The sequence below is a fragment of the Echiichthys vipera genome, assembly GCF_963691815.1.
Source record: "Echiichthys vipera genome assembly, chromosome: 10".
In the NCBI taxonomy this organism is placed as follows: Eukaryota; Metazoa; Chordata; class Actinopteri; order Perciformes; family Trachinidae; genus Echiichthys; species Echiichthys vipera.
In genome coordinates, this window is record NC_139835.1 from 23,434,499 (window position 1) to 23,457,566 (window position 23,068).

A 23,068-nucleotide genomic window follows, 5' to 3' on the forward strand; every position below is an offset into this window, starting at 1 on the left:
ATAAACAGATTATAGGGAGAGTGAAAGGGTGTACTTTATATTATAGGGACAAAGCAGGTTTCATTTAGGGGTTCTGAAAAATGTTTAGCTTTCACAACAGTACTTCGAATACAAGGCAGTGTAATTAAGGGACACAAAGACTGCTTGCCCCGCAGTAAAATCCATTCTAAGTTAATCAAAAGACAGGTCAAGAGGGGTTAGTAATTTACGCGCCAGTCTAGTGCTGTGTACAATTAGTCCTACATCTGAAAAGTTATCAGCGGGAGAAGACATTACCGATGTCAGGTGCACCTCTATTGACCTAGAAACATTCAACATAAGACAGAGTGCCTCTCACATCATTTTCCTTCCATGAAGAAAAGTAAAGGGGGCACAGTATGTACAGTCCAGATAATACAACTGGCTGGTGATACTACACATCTACACATTATGTACAATGTCACTTCTATGTGTTTCTGCTGCACTGCTACATATCTAAAAATCTGAGCGAGTCTAAAATACTGACCATGTCAAGAATCAAATTGTATCCAGTATTTTTATGTCTTGTAACTCACATCGTTTGTAATATATCAAATCAATATTTCAGTGGTAAATAATCACAACTCAAGGTCAATTTCTAAGCTTTTTGCTGAGCTTTTAGTCTACAAGGAGTCTGCTCAGTTGTCACGGAGATGCAGCTGCTGTGATGTCATCCATAGAATGTCAACAGACCCGTCTCCTTGACAACAGTGTGGGTTTTCCATGAATCATCACGGAACAATTCTGAGATTTAATATGAAATGTGTTTAAGAGTTAAAAACCTCCCCTTTACGGGATCAATTTCATAAAAAAAACACTAGATGTTCGGTGAGAGCTGACTGTATCCTTTAATAAACAATGAATTCATGGGTCTGACAGCCATGTTCTTTTTTAGTTTGAACAGAACTAACATTGAAAACACATATTTGAACCAACAAAACAAATTAAAAAAAACAAACACATAATCCGATGCTACATTAAACCGGCATTGTGGTTCTTCAAGTGTGTTCAGTCAGTAGTAAGTACATGGGCTCCTGAAGGAAATACATTAAAAGTGCTCAAACATACAGTTCTTTAAGACAAAGGGCCTTGTGCAAGAAACACTAGTACGAACAGATTTTTTAGTTATTGATTAAAGAAAAGTCTGAATTAGAACGCCTTAATCTGAATGATTAATACCATGTTCGTTTCGTAGGTTTAAGGTTATTTTCAACCTAAACAATTCAGAACCTTCTGTTGTTGCAGTTGTCTGAAGTTTTTTTTAAATTCCTCAGGTGTCCTAATACAACTACATACAATGTTATGTTTTCGACTGCCGATTTCTGACAACGAGATGTGAAATTCTTTTTACTCTTTGGATTTTTATTAATTAAATTTGCCCACAAATGGTTCAGAACAGGTACTCCAGTCTACGTAACCATTTTAGTGGCGTGGAATATCCATATTTAGGATAAGAATACGAAAATATTCTTGCACAAGGCCTAACAAGTACGTAAAACTAGAGTGCATTCAATGGTCTACCTGTGTGGATTAGGCTACTTATTACATAAAAAGTTCCCCTTTCTTCCTCTGGTCACTTAAGTCAGTCAGCAGCTGGGCGATTGACAGTCTCTACACGGACAATTGGGTCGAAGCAACAACGAGGGGAGAGTATGTGAAAAGGCAGGAGTGCTCTCGTGAAGGCACCAGTCTTCTGATGTGAACCCTGTATAATCTCGATCCCTGATGTGCTGCCTGGTTCACTCTGCTCCTTGACGTACCCTCCCGAGTCCCTCATCTTAAAGGCTTTCATCATTTTCAAAGTCCTCCTTTCAAAGTTCTGGTCTCTCTGGGTTAAACGATACTGTTCTCTATACCGACCCAAACTCAGCCATCCATTCTTCATATCTTTCCAGGTCGTCAGCAGAGACAGACTTTGAGATCTTCTTGAGCGTAAGGGTGAAGTCCTCCATGGTCACAGGCATCTGCAGCTCGTCTTTGGACAGAGCTCGGATCTCCTCGGGGCTCAGGCCTTGGATTCGACGACGCATTGCCATCATGGACGCATCCCTGATGTACATGAAAAGACAGGAGCAGAGGGTGGGAGGCAGGTGTTGATTTTTTTTACTTATTTTTTATGAATTTGCTCCCATACTTTATGTATTCCCTATTTGAAAAGTAGTACCCCCTCCAAATGGATGGAGTCTAGGCTTTGATCAATAAGCCACAGCTGGCTGAAATCCTGCATGCTACAGTCTGTGTGTGGATGATACTCACACACACATCCAAGGTCAACGAAACAATGAAAGCCAGGAATGAGCAGAAACAACTTGGGCAACATCAAATACCTGCCATTCCAGGCATGGCTACAGTAGAAAGGACCACACCAAGGACAGGGCGATGAAGAGAAGTATTCAACCAAAGCAACTACACAAAATAATGTTCAGCATATAAACATATTCCAATAATAAGGCATACTTTAAAATAGTCATTAGTCACATAGTAATGAGGAAGCTACAGATGCATCATCACTTCACTGTTTTATAGACTGATCATGTGTGTTTCTGAGTTTGTGTCATTTTGTGATTGATTTATAGCCATTTCTGTGATTTGCAAGTGTAATCAATAAACATACACATGTAGTTTGAGCTGGTTAGTAACAGACAATAAGGTCACTGATGTCTGTAAACATCACATTGTTAGTGATTCAGGTTCAGGGCTAAATGCAAACACTTGCACATAAAGATACGTAATCTGCCTCTCTCTCTCTCTCACGCACAAAACACACACTGTCTGTGGTTGCTCTTGTAAGTTTAAAAATAACTGAAATGGCTGTACACACTGGGTCTGTGTAGCCTCTGTAGTTACTCATTTACTCTCTTTACATTAGGCTGTAGTATTTCGATATGTGATTTGCAAAATCCAGCCGCAATGTGAGCTAAATGCAATTTCTTTTTCGTAAGATGCTCACTGTGCTAAAGCAAACTGTTATGGCGGGCTTCGTTTTGCTGCCCTTAGAGGAAGGGTATGGCAAGCAGCGGTGTTGCTCTGAATGCTCATATTCATGACCAGACAAATAAAAGAATATGGAAAGCTTTCCCTGAAGCCATACACACTCATGATTACTGGGATATGATAACATCATTTGGAGGACAGTCTCTACAGTATGTAGAGGAGCAGTTTTATTTGCAAAGCTCCAGCATTTATATGTCCCTGTTTTTCCAGAACGTCAGAGACATTTCTCTTCAGTTCTCCGCTTCTCTGACCCATGTCTGTCTTTAGATGGATGAAACTGATCATCAATTTTTCTCACACTACCACACACACACCTGCAGACGTTGGTGATGTCTGCTCCAGAGAAACCGTCAATCTTTTCAGCAATAAGGTCCAGGTCCACATCAGCAGCCACTTCCACCTCACGCAGGTTGATCTTTAGAAGCTCTACACGTCCTATGGCTAAACACACACACACACACACACAATAACCCAGCATTAATCAGATATTAGAATTGTTGTGTGGAGCCTCTGCTAGACGACTACAGTGACCATCATTCTAGTTTGTTGTGCAGTCAGTCTGTGGGTGATAAGGTCACCTGTGGGCAGAGCGATGTAGATCCGCTTCTCAAGCCGTCGTCGTAACGCCTCGTCTATGTCCCAAGGGAAGTTGGTGGCAGCGAGGACCATCACCATTTTAGAGGGGTCATCATTCTCCAGAGCTCCCCCCACACCTGGTCGGTCACACACACACGCGCACATGCACGCACACACACCTTACTTTACTGAATGTTCTATTTGAATAATGTTTTTTTATGTTGAACACATCCAGCAACATAGTACAGTTTTGATATAAAATGTGCGATGTTGCTTTTGATTGTAATTGTTGTTAACGTTAATTTTTGTGTTCTTGTATGAAATCCAGAAATAAGCTCTGTTGGAAATCCCTTCACAGCTCCACCTTCTCTATTCCACTCACCATCCATCTGAACCAGGAGTTCTGATTTGACCCTGCGGCTGCTTTCGTGTTCATCAGAGGATCCTCTTCTGCCACAGATGGAGTCAATCTCATCTATGAAGATGGTTGTTGGTGCATAAAACCGAGCCTAAGGAAAGAACATATTATAAGAGTCTTTTTCTCTGGCAGATAAACTATTTTTAAACTATTTTATCTTCACTTTAGTGTTGTCAGGTTTGTGCTACATAGACCAAGTGCACATACTTAAACTCACCATTTCAAACAACAGACGAACAAGTTTTTCTGACTCGCCCCTGTATTTGGAGCCGAGGGTGGAGGAGGACACGTTGAAAAACGTAGTCCCACATTCTGTGGCCACAGCTTTGGCTAACATGGTCTTACCTGTCCCAGGGGGGCCGACCATTAACACGCCCTAAAACACAACATTGAAACTTAAGACACATAAAATCATGTACACAGACCACACACTGACGCAAATCTCATCTGTAATCGGATGTGACATTTCTCCATCTGGTTTGTGTCTGTTGCTACGGAGATTACATAAAACACAAAGCACCAATGACACAATCCATAATATCTGTCAGACTCAGAATCCATACAGGCTAATGTGCGTTGTATTCCCTGCAGGATGGGGCAGACAGATTATCAATATATAACAATAATGTAGGCACGATTGATCAGAATCTCAGCAGGAGCAGGTGGGAGTGGGATGGCTCATCTGCAGTAAGTGTGCAGAAATAGCTGGAAATCCTGCAGGGGAGGATTGACAAAACAGAGCAGACCTCTATACTAAATGTCAAACAAATACCAAATACCTCCAGTCTACCTGTGCGCCAATAAAGCAATCATGAACTCCTAATCTTTTTTTCTAAACCTAATTAATCTTTCATTTTACTACACTTTCGGATATCGGAAAAGGGCTCTAAAGAAACTAAGTAAAGAGTTAAAATATGCATGAATATAACGGACAAGATGAAAGGCACTTTGAATTGAAACTGATGAATTATTGACCTTCACATGGTGGCCCTGAGGTCTAGGAGGCCTCACATGGTGAAGTTCAACAAAGACTGGTATGAAAAGTCATGTAGATACTGAGATGCAGCATGACTGAGCAGGCCAATTAATGAATGATGCTAGTGATGCAAACATAAGAAAGCATTCACATTAAAGTTGTGTTCGTGTTTGAGCAAAAGAACAAAAGAACAGCAAGCTGGGGTACCAGATTCAAATGTAGCTTAGTCTGAGCGCAGTAGGGGAGTTGAACGTAACTTAAACGTGAAAATAAAATGCTCTTATCTCGTCACGTCTGATGAACAATAAAGTGAGTGGGAGGGAGCAACACAAGGCGGAGCTACAGTAGAGACCAAGTAGTGGAGAGGGAGTGATTGACAGGCTGCAGCAGGGAATCAAAGTAAGGCTAGGAAATACTGTTTTAACACAAAATTCAAAAAATGACATGCACCAAGTCAAAATGCTTAATTCATCATTAATTAGCTCAATCTTGTTTTCTGGGGGTCTACAGTTATAGTAGCTCAGCTAGGAGTTCATGTTGAATGTTAATAGAGCGGTTTGCATGACACCATGGCGACCACTACCCAAAATCCAATGTGCCATGACATAGTTGCCCCAGCTCTATCGGTGGGCTAATGTTGGAATGCCACCAAGGGATAGAACGTCGGCTATAACAACAACCTGATAGTGGCTTTGGCAATGCACAAGCCTGTGTAGTGGAGTAAATAATAACAGGCGGATTTTGATGATTAAATATGCAAATATAATTCAAATATTAAAAATAATAAAGTCTGAAATGCAAAGGGTATTGTAGAGGAGGACTGACAGCTCTAATGAACATCTCTGTAAGTCATTCATTACTTACGGTTGTTATAGCAGAACAGTTAAAAATTTGGAAAGATTAATGTTGTAAGTGCCAGAGGATATTTTTTTTTTATATTTACACATAGAGGACATTGCTTCCTACATCCATTTACAATACTTGGATTAAGACAAAGGCATAACTGTGTTTTCATGTTGCATTCACTTGGAATTGACGCTGGCATGCTGTGTTTATATTTTATGACCACATTTATGCGTAATACAGCCGACCTCACCTTAGTCAAGAAACATGAAAGTAGAACAGCGGCAGGTTTCACAGTGACAGACTTTGACCTAACTGCTAGTCAAATTTCTAAATTCCTCTGATTAACATGTCTCTGAGACTACAGTCTTTGGGCAGAGTGGATAACTTTTTAGGCTAAAAATAGTCTAAAATGACTAGAAGATTTACTGTAAGACAGGACTAACGCTAAAGACAAGTGAAACTGGCCCCAGAAGTAACAAAAAATATCAAATAATAAATGAGCTAGTGGACAAACATGTGTTGAGTCACCCAATACACACTCTTGTAGGTGTTTTTCTTTTGTTATAACATTGCAATTGGTTTTGACTTTACACTCTAACTTTGTAATAAACTTTCACTCAGCTGGTGAAACAGGCTGCAGGACTGGTGGGTGTCTTACAGTGTAATATGTCTGAAAAACATTTCATTTGATTTCTGAGGCATTTTTTAAAGAAAAACCTAGAGCCCAGAGCACATAAGCAAGAACATTGGTGTGTGTGTGTGTGTGTGTGTGTACCTTCCAGGGGCGACGAATGCCCTTAAAGAAATCAGGCATCCACATGGGCAACACCACTGCTTCCCTCAGCAGCTTCTTAGCATCTTCCAGATCAGCAATGTCATCCCTACAGTTCATCCACAGAACTCAGTCAGCAGTGCTGAATAACAAAAGTTCCCAGACAGCAAAACGTATAAAGGATTTTATAAGAATCTGTGTATGGTATCTTACCAGTGTACGTTAGGGTTACGGGACACAATATCTCTCTCCAGAGAATCCACCAGGTCGCTTTCATATCCTGTGCTATCAAACTTCTTCTGGTCTACATCCCCGTTTCCAGCCGCTTTCTTCCCCTGATGAAGAAAAAAGAAGGAAAAAAGGATTAATAAAACCAAACACTTTTGAACTCAACTGCATCTATAGAATCACCTTGAAGAAAAGGCAATCTGAGTAATGTACATATCAGAGGTATCCTGTTAAAATTAAATAATTTTTTGGGGGCAAATATCAGTCTTTTCACCTCTTTCAGACATAGGAAATACATTTAAAAACTCCTCTACATTATTAAAGCAGCGTTCAAGACCATGCTACAGTATGAAGTGGGGTTCAGAGAGTCCCTCAGTTTCAACAGTTCAACATCTACTTCAAGTCTGTCCGTTCATGTCATGTTGCTAAATTACATTTTTTCCTTATTTTCCCAATTAAATGTTTGTTTGTCGAGAATTTGTGATTTCAAAGTATTTAGAGTAAATCAAATTTACTTTACTAACTTGAAAAACATACAATAAATCCAAAAACAAGTTTTTGGGGGAGAGATTGACTCATTTAAGAAATGAGTCAATCTCTCCTTCCACTCAACATCTACTCCACTGACCTTATCGTCTTTGGACTTTGTTCCCCTGGCGTCTCTGTAACCCGGCCGTTCTGGTTTAGAGTTGGCCTGGCTGCGACCTCCTGGCCCTGCCCCTCGATGCTGCAGACCAGGGGAGTCCTTCCTCTGCTGCTTCACCGCACTGTTGGGACGCTTCACTGCAATGGGATTCCTACAGAGACACATACACACAGGAATATCATGAGAAATAGAAGGACACACCTGCAGAGAGAGACACCAATGATAATTTGCAATAAGGAAATAGTGGTAACAACACATTGTGTCAATGTTCCCACAGAGTCACATTTACTTTAAACCAGCATTTCTTTGTGGAGTCAAGATTGATATTTCGACGGTAAATAAACCATCAAACATGGTGAGTCACATTGTGCTGGTAGCAATGAAACAGATTATGCAAAATATATGTCTTTGTACTTCAAAGTGCTTCCTTATAGAGACACTTTGTTCTACCGACTTGCTAGGTTGTATAGATAACAATCATTTTGGGCATAAAGTAGAGAAGTTTCCTGGTTCAGGACCTGAGCAGGTGGATGAAATAAAGAATCCAAAACAGACGCACACTGCAGTCTCGTTCCTCATTCTTTTATTTCACATAGGACCAAATAAGAACAAGTGTGTAGAATAAGTGTGTATGTCTTTTTTTCATCTTACAGTGTGTATCATTATATAGAATGAATGGATGTGAGTTTTCTCAAAAAGTTTATTTCTATAAATGTCATGTAAAATATAGGAATCAGTGGGACCCAGACGCTGGAATTAAACTTTATGAGTATGTTGTATAGACAGGCTAATAACTGCATGAAGTACAAAAAGGCTTCGGGTCAGAGATGTAACTTCTATACCCACACGCACATACACACACCTGTGTTCTGCAGGGGTAGGAGGGGGCCACACTGCTGGATCCTCAGGTCTCTCCTCAGATTTAGGCACAAGTATGTCAGCTGGCCTCTCTGACTTAAAGCTCTCAAGTGTTCCCATGATGCCTTTCACCTCCTCATACTCCTCGTTCAACTCCTGCCTTACCTAGTGTAGACAGAAGAATGAGAGCACTGTATCAGCATTTCATCAGAACATCCTGCTGAAAAATACAGCAGTACAGGCTTTATAGCAAAGCTTTGATGTCCAGCTATGAATAAAAAAAAGTACTTGTCGCCAAAACCATTTGGAGAAAACAGAGAACAGAGACATTTGTAAATTCACCAATATGTTAGAGAGTAGGGGCAAAACTGACCTGAACTTTAGTAAAGTTCATGTATGCTGACACCAGTATGGCATGCTGGCACATTTTTTCCCAGTAGGTTTTTAGGCAAGGCAAGGCAACTTTACTTGTATATCACTTTTTATACACAAGGCAGACTCAAAGTGCTTCACAGCACAACATGTCATGAATTAAAATGCATTACAGAAAGACAAAGAGAATAAAAACATAGAAAATAATATAAACTGTTTTAGTTTTATTCTACATTACATTTAGCTGATGCTTTTATCCAAAGCAACTTCCAATAAGTGCATTCAACCATTAGGGTACAAACCCAGAAAGGCTGAAATAAAGTAAGTGCGTTAGCTTCAAATAACCCAAACTAGAGAGTGCTACATATAAGTGCAGGATGTAAGGATGCAATTTATTTATTTATTTTTAAATTAATTCAAATAAGTCATTATCTTAGCTAATGCACAGTTGAAATAGATGTTTTTGTGATTGTATTTGATTTAAATATTTGTAGTGTTAAACTGCAGTCAGAGCACAGGTGTAATGATGGTATCATAAGTGATGTAAGGGTGGTGTGTTCAGGGGAATGTCGGAGAACTCACCTGTTGCCATTTGACTTTAAGTGCAGGGTCTTTTAGGAACTGACAGTGCTTGTTTATCTGCTGAATGACACCTTGGTAGTACACAATGGAGGAGTCATAGTTCCCCAGCAAAGCGTACTCACGACCCTTCTTGGCGTTGTCACATATCTCGGCCAAATTCATGTTGAGGAACAGCTGTATGGTGATGGGAAAACAAGTAAGTTACGTATTTACACTGATAGCAATATAAACAATTAGTTGTATAATGTTGGCGAGACACAACGTTTTAAAGCAGGTCAAAAACACATCTCCATCAACGAGTTCTGTGAATCTGTAAATCCTACTTATGTTGGTAGGCTAGACAAAGCATGGTAGTTAAGCTAACGGTAGCTTATGTCATAGACTGTGCTTTTAAATGAACATGTCTTTATCGCAGGCAGTTTAAGTCAAACCACTATTCAAGTTAGCTTCTTGTCTTGTCTACAACCTGTCACCTTGCCGACGTTAGCTTGCTGCTAGCTTGCTGGTGCTAGGCCACATACAGAAAACAAAACGAATCGCGTGGTAATAAATAAACGCATCTTAATCCTCCCAGTATGTGTTGAATTATGCACGCAGGCAAAAAAACCCAACCTAAAATATATTATTTAACTAAATATAACGTTAGAACATGAAATAGGTACCATACCTGCATGAAAAGTACCAGTTTGTGTTGTATTTTTGAATCAGAGGTCCAGTGTTACCATGGCCGCAGAGACGCCGTGTGAAGAATACAGGCGGCTAGATTACTGTGCTGCATTCACGGACTTATTGCAAGCTGGTAAATAAGACAATCCTGCTAAATTGTCTTTAATCGAGGTAAACACCAAAAAAAGCCGTTGGGGGACCTTACTCCAGCAAAGCCTTGTTAGGAAATGTGTTCAATTGACGCAATAGGAACTGTGATCTCGTTTCAGAAACTGATTTCATATTTATATGTAACATTAACAGTTGGCGATATACGTTGAACTAGATTGTTTTCTAGTTTACGAGATTTTTAAACACATCATCGGAGCTTTAGCTCTGCAAACATTGGCCACTAGCCTTCGCTAAAATCCAGTCAATTAATGCAGAGTCCATGTTGGCTGAAAGCATGGATGTAGTCCAGTTGGTTTTTCACCAACCAACCAATAAATACAAAATAATATATTATTTTATCCTTCATTATAAATGTGTGTGTGTGTATGCGTGTATGAGTATGTTTATGTACATTATGATTTGAATAGCCTGAGATGAAAGCTGTCATCATACCAAACCACACACAAGACACCCAAGAAAAGAAATCCAATACTGATAAAACAACTTTAATTGATTTGCAGCTTAACGTTGTCACAAATCTCTATTATCCCCACGTATTTGCAGTATTGTACACATGCAATAAAAGTATCAGACAGTTGTGATTTCATATCATACCATCAATTACTCACGGCATAACATTGACAAAGACAGCTGAGCATGTGTTCACTCGTGTTTTTTAAGTGAACTATGTGGATTTGCAATTTGTCCCAAAAGACAGCTACGTTTTCAGTCATTGGTGAAAACTCTCTGAAGAACTGTGTAGGCGAATGAGCTGATCACAGCTAGTTATGCTCATTTTTATAGATGAGAAATACACATTCAGCAACAGCACCAAAACTCATGCTGATATATCATTTTAAGACATAACTTGAGAAAATGATTGCGTGGTTACTTCACAGTTTCAGTTTACCTTACTGGTCTGTTTACCTAGACTGAAATCTATTATGACCCTTAATTCACCGTCTGCTTTGAATACTGTAGCTAAGTTAAAGTGCTGCTAGACGGCTGATTGCATATCATTTGTCTCAGTTTAAAAGTGCACTCTGCAATGCTCTGTTCTTTGACTCAAAGGGATTTTATGTGCACCTTGAGCTACAAATGTTTGGCATACCTCCTTTTCCATTCATGCATTTCACTGAAATGTTGATTTAAAATTGTGCAAACTTAAAGGCCAATACTGTCACAAGCTGTGCCTTGCATCAGGCAGGGAAAAGTGTAAAACCAGGGTACAATATTTCCTTTTCTATCTCATGATCATAAGAGGCCTTTCTGATTTCAGCGTTAGGAAGAAACGCTGCTTTCCTCAGCACCATTATTGATCCTGTAGTGACACACATACAGTATGGAGGTGACCTCAACACTGACAAGTTGTTGCTTCCTGCTCCCTCTGGTTCCACAGCTGGCTGACATTGCTCTCACTCGGCTGCTTCAGTCTCAGGGGTTTGTGGCTTTTCAGTCTATAAGCCAAAGTCAGAAAAATGGCGTCAACATGTTCCTTCTCAGAAGGTTCCTTAGCTGAAGTCTCAAACAGTGGGAAATTGTAGCTGTCGGCGAGACACTGCGCAGCCGTGGTGGGGACCTCCCTGCGGTCCCTCAGGTCGCACTTGTTTCCCACCATGATACGGGGCACCAGGGGACCCACGCAGTGTCTGCTGCACTCCTCAATCCACTCTGGGATGCTCTCGAAGGAGGAGAGGCTGGTCACGTCGTACACAAAGATGACGGCATGGACGCTGCGGTAGTAGTGCTCCACCATGCTCTTCCTAAAACGCTCCTGACCGGCAGTGTCCCAGATCTGTAACTGCCACAGCAGAAACAGATATTCATGTGACCAAATCATTCTTAAAATGATAGTTAGTGTAATTCTATATTGTTATTATTGTCAGCCAGAATAAAAGCCAACAATATCTCAATACATTGACTTACCTACTCTGTCTGTGGCACAAATACATACATTTTTAACAATTAGTCACAGATATATATTTTCATTCATGAGTAAATTTGGACTATTTTTAAGCAATAAATTAATATGGTACATTATTGAGTATGATAATGCCTCAAAATATACGTGTGTAGTAAGTGAAGGAAAATGTCACCCAGTGCAACAATGGGGCTCAATGATGTGTTTTAATTAGTTTTGCACAACAATGAAGGCGTACTGAACAGAGGAACAGCCTGTGAACACTTGTTAGTGGGATCAAATTATAGTTGGTGTTGGTCTTTTAATTGGATTTGTTGACAATAAGAAAAATACAGAATGGAAACTCCGAAAGAGATAGGTCTTTTTCACAGCAGACAGTGTCACAGCAGGAAAAACACATGTAAATAATTAAATTAATGATGGCTGGATTCCATTTAGCTGCGTCAGTTTCAGGGACCTGGTTTTGTCCATGATGGCTCACTGGTTTACCGGGACACGGATAGACAGAGCCACTGGTTAATTTTATTAGTAACACTGCTGTTTTTCCTGCCTACAGTTTATGGAAAACCGAATTATCTTATAAGTCTGGAAGAGAGAAGACATTACATAACAGCCTTATCCTTTATGGCAAGGGTCTTCAATGTTTTTTAGGCCAAGGACCCTTTAGCTGAAAGAGAGACGAAGCAGGGACCCCCCTACTACAAATATTGTATTAAATTTAGTTGCCTATTAAGTTGGGCCTAACAGCTAGGGTGACCTAAAGCCTATACACACAGCTTTTTATGCTGCATACAATACTAAGATATTACAATGATCATTATTAACATATTTATATTTATACATCATATGTTCAATTTAAACATACCTTTGGAAGGAACATTGAATCTGTACATGGCTACCTAAGTGCCTATAAGCCAGTAAGCCTATCATCAAGGTTGAGTAAATGTATTTTTTTTTTTTACAGACATTTTCTTTTCTAATAATACGTTTCACTCATGTTAATGATGTTTTCAGATATATTTTTGAACAAAAAAGTTGGAAAAATCATGGCACAATTTGGCGGACCCCCTTCTGAAGATCTCTACTTTATGGTATTTAAATGCTGAGAAAAATATGCAGAAAAAGTCTAATCTGACTGGCAGGTTGAAGGGTTATAAAAGTCTTAAATGTAGGTACTGCATACAATCCTTACTGTATACATTTTCTTCAAGGACATTGTTTATTATGTGTATTGTGGGATGGTAGCAGGACGTGTTAAAGGGGTAACATTGGGCCTATATTGTGTAGTGGTGCCATCCCCATGTACAGCCTTTGAATGTCTGTAAACCAGGTCAGGCTGCACTTAGGAGTCGTAGCTCGGGTTAATGTAAATTCCTGTGTGTATATGTGTGTGCGTGTGTGTGACATTCAAGTGCAGGTGTGTGTGTTTTTGGGGGTCCTCTCACCTTGATACTCTCCCCATCGAGCTGCAGCGTCCTCTCTCTGAAATCGACCCCGATCGTTGCCTCCGGGTTTTTCAGGAAAGTGCCCCCGCAGAACCTGTACGTCAAACACGTCTTCCCCACGTTTGAATCCCCTATGACTATTATCTTGAAAATCCGAGCTTGTGCCGTCTCATAGTCGTGGTGCGAGGACAGCTCCAGGGAGTCATTTTGACCGAAAACGGTGTCAAATTCGTCCCCAGGTTTGTTTTCTATTGCCATCGCTCATCTTCTCGCGGTCTGGATGTGAACGACTCTGAAACATCGCGAGAGCGCAAGGAACCGGTGGACAAACGTGATTCATTGCTTGAGCCAAATCTCGAGTTCCTAATCCAATTTTTCTATTTTATTATTGAGGGGAATATTCATTCTCAAAACATATATTTGTGTTTCTACACCTCCTTCCTCTTTTAGCTGAATATGTTTTCACAACAACAACAACAATGGAAAAGTAAGTAAGTTCTTAAAACAATGTAGAGATCATTTTTGGAAACAATTTGGCTCTTTATACTTTTTCTCCTGCATATTTCAGTATTTCTTTATTTCATTTTATCAATTAATGTTACTTGTTTTATTTATTTATTTGGGTTTTTATTTTTCTAATTTTTTTGTCTGCCCATTACATGACACACCAAACAGTGCAATATCAATAGCCACCCTCTAACAACACTATTGACCAAATTTGCACAGACTACAACCTACAAATATATGCACATAACCTCATATAAAATACAAATATAAACAAAACAAAGTCTGCATTTGTACAACAATTCATGTCCGTTAACACATTATATATCAGATCCAGCTCATGAATAAATAATATATAGGGTTAGCATATTTGTGTATAAAATTAAGCTTTTATCTATTGCAAGTTATTTTTCTCAAAGATAATGTTGCTAATCAAATCTGAATAAAGAACTAACTAAACATTAGTACATACTGTATGTATGTTTGTAATATGTAGCAGCTATATAGATACGCATACTACAACACTTCTAAATGTTTGATTGTGTACTTTGTGTTATGAATACATATTTGGAGAGAAAACAAAAACACACACACCGATGCCATCCTGCATCCGACACTGATTTGCAATTTATTTGACACATACACCAAAACGACTTTAGTATCCAGACCGTGTGTGTTACCACAGCCAATCACCCCTTCCCCTTTAGTTACACACAAAACCAAAAAAATTAAAATGTAACACTTCAATTATCCATCAAGCAGAGGGGAAACATACAACAGAACTCCAGTTCATTACCAGTTTATTAGGTGCAACTAGCGGAGACTAACACAATCTAATACAACAGCCCTTGTATGATTACCTGTTGATGAGAACATGTTTGCAGGTACTAATGTCCAGTGTTTGTCTTAACTGTTGAGGTGATGATTCAACTTTATATAACTTTTTGATTCTGTAGTTTGCGATATTGCATTATATACCATGAGGTGTTTCTTCTAGTTTGCTATAGCTTGAGTAGACACATTAGAAACGCTAATAAACTGGTAACTACTGAATGTATGGGGTGGTTGGAGAGGATGATGGCTTTGCATCAGTTTCACTACATGCAGACAAAATATTCATCAAAACCAAACAACACTCAAACATTTTCATCCTGATTCTAACATAAATGTTAAGTTAAAAAAAGAATCATACATAAGAAAACAACACATACATACACTCCATTAAATACTTTCAATTTTTTTTATAGATATAAAATGTATCATTTGTCACCAAAATCACGTCTTTTTTTTTTTTAAACTTCATCTCAAAAAGTCAATCGTGGCATACAGGCTACTGCTGAAGCCTAACCCTGAGTGAGTGTACAGTACATTGGCTAAAAAAAAAAGGACAGGGAACTTTCAAAGCCCTGTAAATGACATGTTGTGTTTAAAGTCATAAACGTGAGGCACTTCAGTTGCCTGGTGTCCCAAAAGTCAGTCATGGTGTTTATACCAATCATAAGCAGGTGTGCTCATTTATTCCATATAAATAAAATGTATATTTCTGTCACACACATATCTTTATATAATACAACACAAGCTCCGAGCATTAAAGTGGCCCAACGCTGACTTAATGCTCCAGTTTAATGTCCATGGGTACTGCTCAGCCTGTGCAAACACCTATAATGTCTGTTTTAGCTCTGGAGGAGCTGTATCAAGTATAAAGAAATTTGCATTTTTTTATTATGGCAGTGGTTCACAAACTTTTTTTAAACTAAAGAGCAGGACAGGCCTCTTTGTGACTGACCTGCTTGCTTGATGAGCATCACCCCCCCCCCCCCCCCCATCAAAGGTCTGCTTATCATGTACTTTAAACCTCATGTTCCTCCCTACATGAATCTTGGTAGCCTTTGCAGCATCAGCACTCTTGACTTAGATTCACAGACCTTGTTCACAGCAGACATTTTGACTTGCCATGGCAGGAAAACCACAGATGGAAGTAATAGCATTAACGATGTTCCAGCAATTAATCATCTTATTAGTAACACATTTTTGACACGTTAGAATGTCTCTGCTGTAAAAAGGACTATAAACTTAAGTATAAATCCAAATTGTTCCTCTGGAAACCACTGCAAAGTGGGAAGTGTAGGATGAGCTTAAAGACAAAAAGTAAGGATACAACAGCCTCTGCTGCTTTGATTTCTGTCCAGTTCCTTGATAATCTGTTAATCCGTTGCCAGTTCTACCAATTTTATGGAAGTGAAATACTACATCTCTGGAGTAACCTTCATTCAGCTAATGTGCTAAAGTATGACTCTATAGGGTACATTTTTGAACAGTTTTGTTTCCATCATTGATTTTTCTTGAGTTACTGTGAGAAGACATTATACTGCCCTTCAAATTAAACAACAAAGGCTTTGTCTTTTGGCATTTTCTTCTCCTCTTCAGTAAATATTCATTTGCCAGACTGTTGAAGAGAAAGTCGTCCATGTGAAGTTAAACTTTTGAGGGACTGGTTCTTCCGCTGTAAATGACTGGCTTTGATACTAAATTTATTCTGGACCTGTGACCTCTCCTGGCAGACAAAACCCTGTAAAAATCCGTTCAATTATAAATAAATTGATATTTTCTTTGACACAGTAACACATTTTGAACTACCAGTTCTCATCTGAGAAAGAGCTAGAGCTGCCAGAGTCGGAGTCTGCATCTGTCAACCCATCAAAGTCCCAGTCGGCACTGGAGCCGCTGTCATCGTCCTCCTCTGTAGAGAAGCTGTGAGCAGAGCCAAGGCACGCCGGGTACACGCGCGTTGAAACACACACGGGCCCCAGGGTGGACACATACACCGCCATGATGTTCTTCCAGGTATCCCTGGCTGGGTCGTATTCATGGATGAGGACTCTGTTTTTGTTGTGCTGCAGTAAAGTCTGAGTGAGGAGGAGCAGCTTGTTGTTGTGTTGGATCACCTGGTAATTTAGAGCACGGCTGTCAATGGGAATGTCGCCCAACCTCTTCCACTCTCCCCTGGTGGGGCTGTAGGCTTTCACCACGGGGATGTCACACACGCAGATGATCTGGTCCTGATACACGCAGGCCTTGTGAAGCTTGTCCCTTCTCAGTGACCCACAGTGGCGCCAGCGGTTCCTCTTGGGATCATAACAAAGCATCCTTCTTTTGTTCACCACATACAGGTGGTCATTCAGTGCCACAACCTGCATTTTACCCAAAGAATGAGGCAAAGGTGCCACAAATGTCCACTGGTTCCTCTGGACGCTGTAACACTCCACTTCCTTCAGTCTGGTATCTGTCACTGGATTTCTTCCTCCCAGGAGGTACACATGGCCGTTGAGGTAACCCATGCCAGAGTGTATCCTCCCCAGTGGCCTTTCTGCCAACTCCTGCCAGCTGTTGAACACAGGGTTGTAGAGCCAGAAGTGTTTGGAGAGGTGGGAGGCTAGGTACAAGTTGTTTTCAGGTGTGGCACAAGCGATTAAGGACTCCATCGTGGAACGTTTGTAATCCTGACTGCTGAGGTCTTCTAATGGAGGAGCCATGAAATACAGGTCCTCGGAGTAAGGGTCACAGCACATTATGTTGTCATTGGGTAGGCCGAAGAAGAGGATCATTTCTTTTGCACTTACGCCTATTCTGTGCTTTGGTACATCCAGAGTTGCAGACATTGCGCAGCCGTCCTCTGCAGACCTGTTAAAGAAAGACCCAAGGTATTTCTCAATTAAAGGCCTCGCCATGAGGCCCTCCAGGTAACACTTGTCCTTCTCGGTAAACAAGTTCCAGCGCACACACTTCAGTGCCTGTAGTGCATCCTCCCTTTTCTGCGGTGCATTCGCCTCAATCCACTGCAAAGCGGCCGAGCATACCTTCCTTTCGCAGTCCACATCCAAAGTGTCCAGAGACAACATCTCCTTCAGCTGCTTCAAATCCAGCTCACAAAGCTCCCCTCCATTACACACCTGGCCGAAGTTCCTGGCTATAAATGACTGTGCATTCTCCTTCAATTCAGGGTTGTCATAAGTGTCTGCGAATCTCAGGATCCCCACACAGTTGGACAGGTCCAGTCTCCTTGTCATGAAACTAGAGCAAGCTTTCCTGATGTACTCCAGCTGGAGCATATTGGCTGCAGCGTACAGCCTCTGCACGTTGCTCTCCGTGATGGTCACCCTGCCAGTGTAACAATAGTCGATGATGACAGACATGGACTCAGAGTCCACCCCACGGATGACCACTCTCTGCTGCATGCTCTCGTTCAGCCCCCCGGTGAACATGCTTTTGAAGTAAGGGCTGGCGGCGGCGAGGACGTTGCGGCTGCACAGGAAAAGTTGGTCAATGTCACCTCTGGCTCTGTCCGACTCCCCTCTGTGCTCCTCCAGTGACCCCTCTTCTTCACACTCCACGCCGATAGTAACGTCCCCGAGCAGCCGGCAGTCGTACAGTAGCTTCAACTCGTCCATCAAACTCCGAGCGTGATTCACGTCCTCCAACACCTCGGGACCACTGAAGCAACTCAGCGCCGAAGCCATATCGCTGCAACTTCCAAGTCAGCAGATTTTGCTATTTTACGCGTGCCGAATGACGCGCTGTCGTGCGGCTGACATACTCAACAACAGGGTCCGTGCGCTGATAGTGACACATCCAGTTTGTAAAAGAGAACCAAGCAAATGCTGTGAAAATACATTACCAGCCAACCCTCCTCGGCCTCTAACCGATCACAATGCCGCGTTTACACAAGAGGAAATCTACAATTACAGTAGTGTCCATTTCGATGTTTCTACTCAATGCATATATCTGTTTTGAGTGTGAGACAGTCATAAAATATCAGTGTCAAACGGTCCGGGGGCTGGAACGGCATTTTCCTGGGGGAAGCTGTCAAAATAAAAGCTCATGCCATGTACTAGAAGTATTGCACGGATTTATCGTTTTTTCTTTTTTTAATTTTAGACAAAGAAAAAAATAACATTAAGACAGAAACATAACATATGTCACAATGAACAACAACAACATTAAAACAGAAAACATTTAACACTGGATTACACCACAACAAACATCCACAACAACATCAAGAAATCATGTGATCAAATAACAATAATATATGTTCGGTTCCTTTGATTATTATGATTATTATAATTATTTTTTGTTTATGTCTTGTATTAATTCATTTATATACAGAAAAATACAACATTTAGAGAGAAAACAACATAAGTCATAATAAACAACACATACTTAACACTATATCACACTACAACAGGACAAAATCATCCATGTCATCACAAATAATTTAATCATGAGGCTTTACAAAGAGATCAATAGGTTTTGTTTGGTCCCGGACCTGAACACAAATTATAATCATCATCATTATTATGATTATTATTGCATTTTTTATTAATTAATTTATCTTTTTTTTATTTATTCTTTTTGTTGAACGTCCTGTATGCAGTTTCAGGGAGAGACCACAGTATGTTATCAAAGGATTTTAACACCAGTCTCCATTTGAACCACTTTCCACTACATAACTTATTGTCTCTCTAATCCAAAATGGAAAAACCTAAATGTAAGCTCTTACTTTGAAAGCAATCTTACATGGCTTCCGCTCTGTCTCACACAACCTTGCTAGGCAAGGATTCGTCTCTCTGATTGGTTTGTGTTAGGGGACGATTCCAAGTTTGGTTGATCAAATGTGGTTTGAAACATGGTCCATGAATGCCAACTATTAAATACTTTATTTTTCATCTTGTATGCATAGAATGCATTACAAATTGTAATTTAAAATTTGTGAATAATAGTAATAATAATAATAATAATAACTTTATAAAATAAAATTATCAATATGAATGATTAAAAAAACTACAATACCATAAAGCATATAGCGGAATTATACGGTTCTTGTGTTGTTGTTGTTATTATTATCATTTTTATAAAGTCCACTAATTCACATGTGATCTTGTTTGTTTAATTCACACCTGAAAGTATAAGGTTCTTGTGCTAAGTATTATTATTATTATTAATATTCATATAAAATCCACTAATTACCATGTTACATCTTGTTTGTTTAATCCAATTAATGGTTGGTGTTAAAACAACACATTGTGGATTTTATGGTCCCTGCAAGAAATAGTCCTGCACATAACATCCTGCCGTAAACCTGCAACATGTCCCTTTAATTCCTAATTCCTTTTTACCTATTTGCCAAAACCTGTTTTGGTGCTTCTCAGATTTGCATCACTGCAGATTAGATAGATTTTGGTTTTGTACTGTTGCTTGAACAAAGCAAGTCATTCGAAGATTTTAATGGAATAAAAGGCATTTTAATAGAATAAAATTAATTCAAGATATGTCCAAAAACGAATCAAGCTGTAATTTCTTACAAGACATATAGTGGCATAACTATACACATGGACCATGCTTCTTAATTGTTTCTTCAAGGAAATCGAATCCATTTATTTCAGATTACTACATTGTGCAGTACTTTCTGTGTAGCCACAGCATTTTCACCCAGCTTTAAGTGTATCTACGGCTGAGGTCGTTGATCCTGCGTAGCGCGTCTTGGTTGTGGATAGTCTTGTGGACTGTGATGAGGAAGGGGAAGGCAGAGGGCAGTTCAACCCTTTGGCTCAGTTTCTGGTGGCCCCAGTGGAGGCAGCGCAGCCTCTCAGCCAGGTCCCGTCTGCCTGCTCGCTCCAGTCCGTCCTGCAGCAGCTTGGTCTTATTGAGCTTGTTCCATGATTTCTCATACCTGTGAATAAAGACATCTGACACCTGAGAAACATTTGAGAAGAGACTGGAAAATTGAGAGCAAACATTGCATAGAGCGATGGGATAGGTACGCCCCTGATTATATCCTTGTGTTAATAATACAGTGTTAACTCAGAAAACACCCCTGTGAGTAGAATGCCATGTACCAGCTTTCCAACATGGTCCTAGCCTGGACAATCTTCTCTGTAGATTTGGTGTGGAACCGGCCTATCTCAGTTCTGCTGAAGCCAAGTTCATATGCCAAAACTGTCCACTCAAAACCAAGCTGACTGGAAATCTCCTGCAGTGTCTTCAGGTTTATTACAGCATCCTAAAAACCAAACCGATACAAATGTATTTAAACTAAGGTGTTGAAGAAACATCTTTGCTGTATTGCTAAGACAATAATGAAAATGAAAACAGATTACACATACCTCTTGGGCTTTGTTGGGCATTATGTTATAAATTCCAAAAGATCAGCAGAGTCACGCTTTAACTGTCTTCATAAACCTCATTTATCTCTCACCCTAGCATACAGTATGCTAGAAATGAGTGTCGTTTTAGTGTTGCTGAGGAGATTCCTCATCAACACACTACTCTGTTAAACATTAGTCACTTTAACTCCCTTGTGTCCCTGGTGCAATAAACAATTGTCAGGTTAAGTGTCTCTCACCTGCTACCAGGTTAAAATAAAGTGCACTGTGCTACAATTAGAGTGAATCCTCCCCATTATATCATTATATTTGAGAGAAGTCGATATGGTTTATCAGTAATTAGAATGCTGTTTGCTCAAGGCGCTTCACCTTTAGGCCACCGATACTTTAATAGTTTTACAACCTTGGAGTTGATGGTCTTCATCTTCTAAATTGCATGTGGGGCTAAAAGTTAAATAGTTTGCCTGGGGATTATGTATTTTTCAATGAGGCATCTCATCTAATTAAGTTAGACTATTATAGAGAAACTGGTGACCAGTGTTCTGTATTTAGTTGGGATTTTTTTTTTTTAATCAATTGAACCTTTTTTAAATATACAAACAAATACATCACTCACTCAATCACTCACTCACTGCAGGAGACTATGTGCCCACATGGAACCGAACCATATATACCGTATATAGTGTGGGTTGTGGTTGATGTAAAGCTGCACGTACCAGTTTCAGTAATTATTTTCTTCATGGGGTGTTGCTTCTCTGTTGCTGGTCGGGTGAGAACTGCTTAGCTCCTACCTGTGTGACCCCTTCCTGTCACCTGTGCCCTTATTCATACCACCCTGTGCTCAATGACCGCCACCATCTGTCCAAATATAATAGTACAAAAATAAATAATAAAATAGCTCCTACAGAGGGTATACACTCTGTTCTGTGTGAGGTATTTTTGTACTAAATCCCCTGATCTTATCTTGTTCTATACCTGGGACACATGGAAGATACTGTGCATGTAGAAGACATTCGATCAAGATTATGATCTCCAGTGGAAAGACGGCTATCCCTGGCTTAAGACTGATGATCAAGATAACGAATGGCTGACAAATATAAATATCTATATGATCGCACATATAGGTGAAAAATGAACTAAGATTATTTTGCAGAACTATGGTGCAAATTGTTAATATATACATTTTAAAAAGTCATAAATAGTTATGTTGTCTCAATAGAATGCAGACTTGCTCCTTTCTATAGGCTCTGTTCATGTTTTATGGTATTTTCTTTCCTTTTCATCTCTCTTTTACCCTCTTTAATTATACTTTAAAAAAAAAAAGATTGTCACTGTGTACAGTGGAGTAACGATGCCATCTGCAGTTGATCATTGTGGTAATCCACCAAGTGAACTAACCATATTCTGGACAGAGTGGAAAAATACAAAAAAAAACTTCTTTGAAAGGCTTTTATTCACTTTAAAAATTCACCTCCCCTTTAAAGTCTTGTCATCCATAAAAAGCATCAGGGTTATTTGTGCAATATCATTGCAGCGATTATTTTTATCAGAGAACATTTAAAAATCTCAGCTCTTATGTTACCAATAAGGAAAAGGAAAGGTAAAGAGTGTGCACTTACTTTAACGGATGTCAAACTTTACTTAAGAAACAAAGCATATAGTTTTATGTGTTAATAATCATAATTATGATCAAAAGTGCTGCAAGGTCCAGCCAATAAATATAATATGAACGACACTACTTTGTACTAGGCACAGGATGTAACAAAACTCCAGGTTCGACTTCATATCTGACACCACAGTCTGACAAAAATCAATACTTGCAAAATTAGTCATATGAAATCATCAAACGCATGTACAAAAGCATGGGTTATTTTTTTCCCTAAACTTTCAACTGGAGAGCTATTTTCCTTCTGTTGAATGAAAGCCTCAACTATGC

The 23,068-nt window shown here is 39.7% G+C and overlaps 4 protein-coding genes across 4 annotated transcripts; all 4 read right to left on the reverse strand.

The window, feature by feature from the left end:
* Positions 1-1,868: 1,868 nt before the first annotated feature.
* Positions 1,869-9,448, reverse strand: katnal1 (katanin p60 subunit A-like 1; the record flags this gene model as incomplete). The annotated part of the gene is made up of 10 exons (XM_083921440.1): positions 1,869-2,067; positions 3,327-3,453; positions 3,591-3,725; positions 3,971-4,097; positions 4,224-4,382; positions 6,604-6,709; positions 6,814-6,935; positions 7,457-7,625; positions 8,337-8,497; positions 9,287-9,448. The coding sequence occupies 10 exons, from the start codon at positions 9,446-9,448 to the stop codon at positions 1,869-1,871; spliced, it is 1,467 nt and encodes a 488-aa protein (XP_083777566.1).
* A 2,008-nt stretch (positions 9,449-11,456) lies between these two features.
* On the reverse strand, positions 11,457-13,726 carry LOC310952506 (ras-related protein Rab-33B; the record flags this gene model as incomplete). The annotated part of the gene is made up of 2 exons (XM_083921124.1): positions 11,457-11,903; positions 13,469-13,726. 2 exons carry the CDS (start codon positions 13,724-13,726, stop codon positions 11,457-11,459), a joined length of 705 nt encoding a protein of 234 aa, XP_083777250.1.
* A 2,562-nt stretch (positions 13,727-16,288) lies between these two features.
* Positions 16,289-18,654, reverse strand: kbtbd7 (kelch repeat and BTB (POZ) domain containing 7). Its single transcript, XM_083921529.1, has one exon. The coding sequence runs from the start codon at positions 18,487-18,489 to the stop codon at positions 16,606-16,608; it is 1,884 nt and encodes a 627-aa protein (XP_083777655.1). The 5' UTR covers positions 18,490-18,654; the 3' UTR covers positions 16,289-16,605.
* Positions 18,655-20,464: 1,810 nt separating this feature from the next.
* LOC310952453 (uncharacterized protein) lies at positions 20,465-21,153 on the reverse strand (the record flags this gene model as incomplete). Its single annotated transcript, XM_083921069.1, has 3 exons — positions 20,465-20,699; positions 20,866-21,029; positions 21,133-21,153. 3 exons carry the CDS (start codon positions 21,151-21,153, stop codon positions 20,465-20,467), a joined length of 420 nt encoding a protein of 139 aa, XP_083777195.1.
* Positions 21,154-23,068: the final 1,915 nt, after the last annotated feature.

What these genes read in the sequence shown, in the direction of transcription:
- kbtbd7 (XM_083921529.1), bottom strand. Translation starts at nt 18,489, where the DNA reads ATGGCTTCGGCGCTGAGTTGCTTCAGTGGTCCCGAGGTGTTGGAGGAC.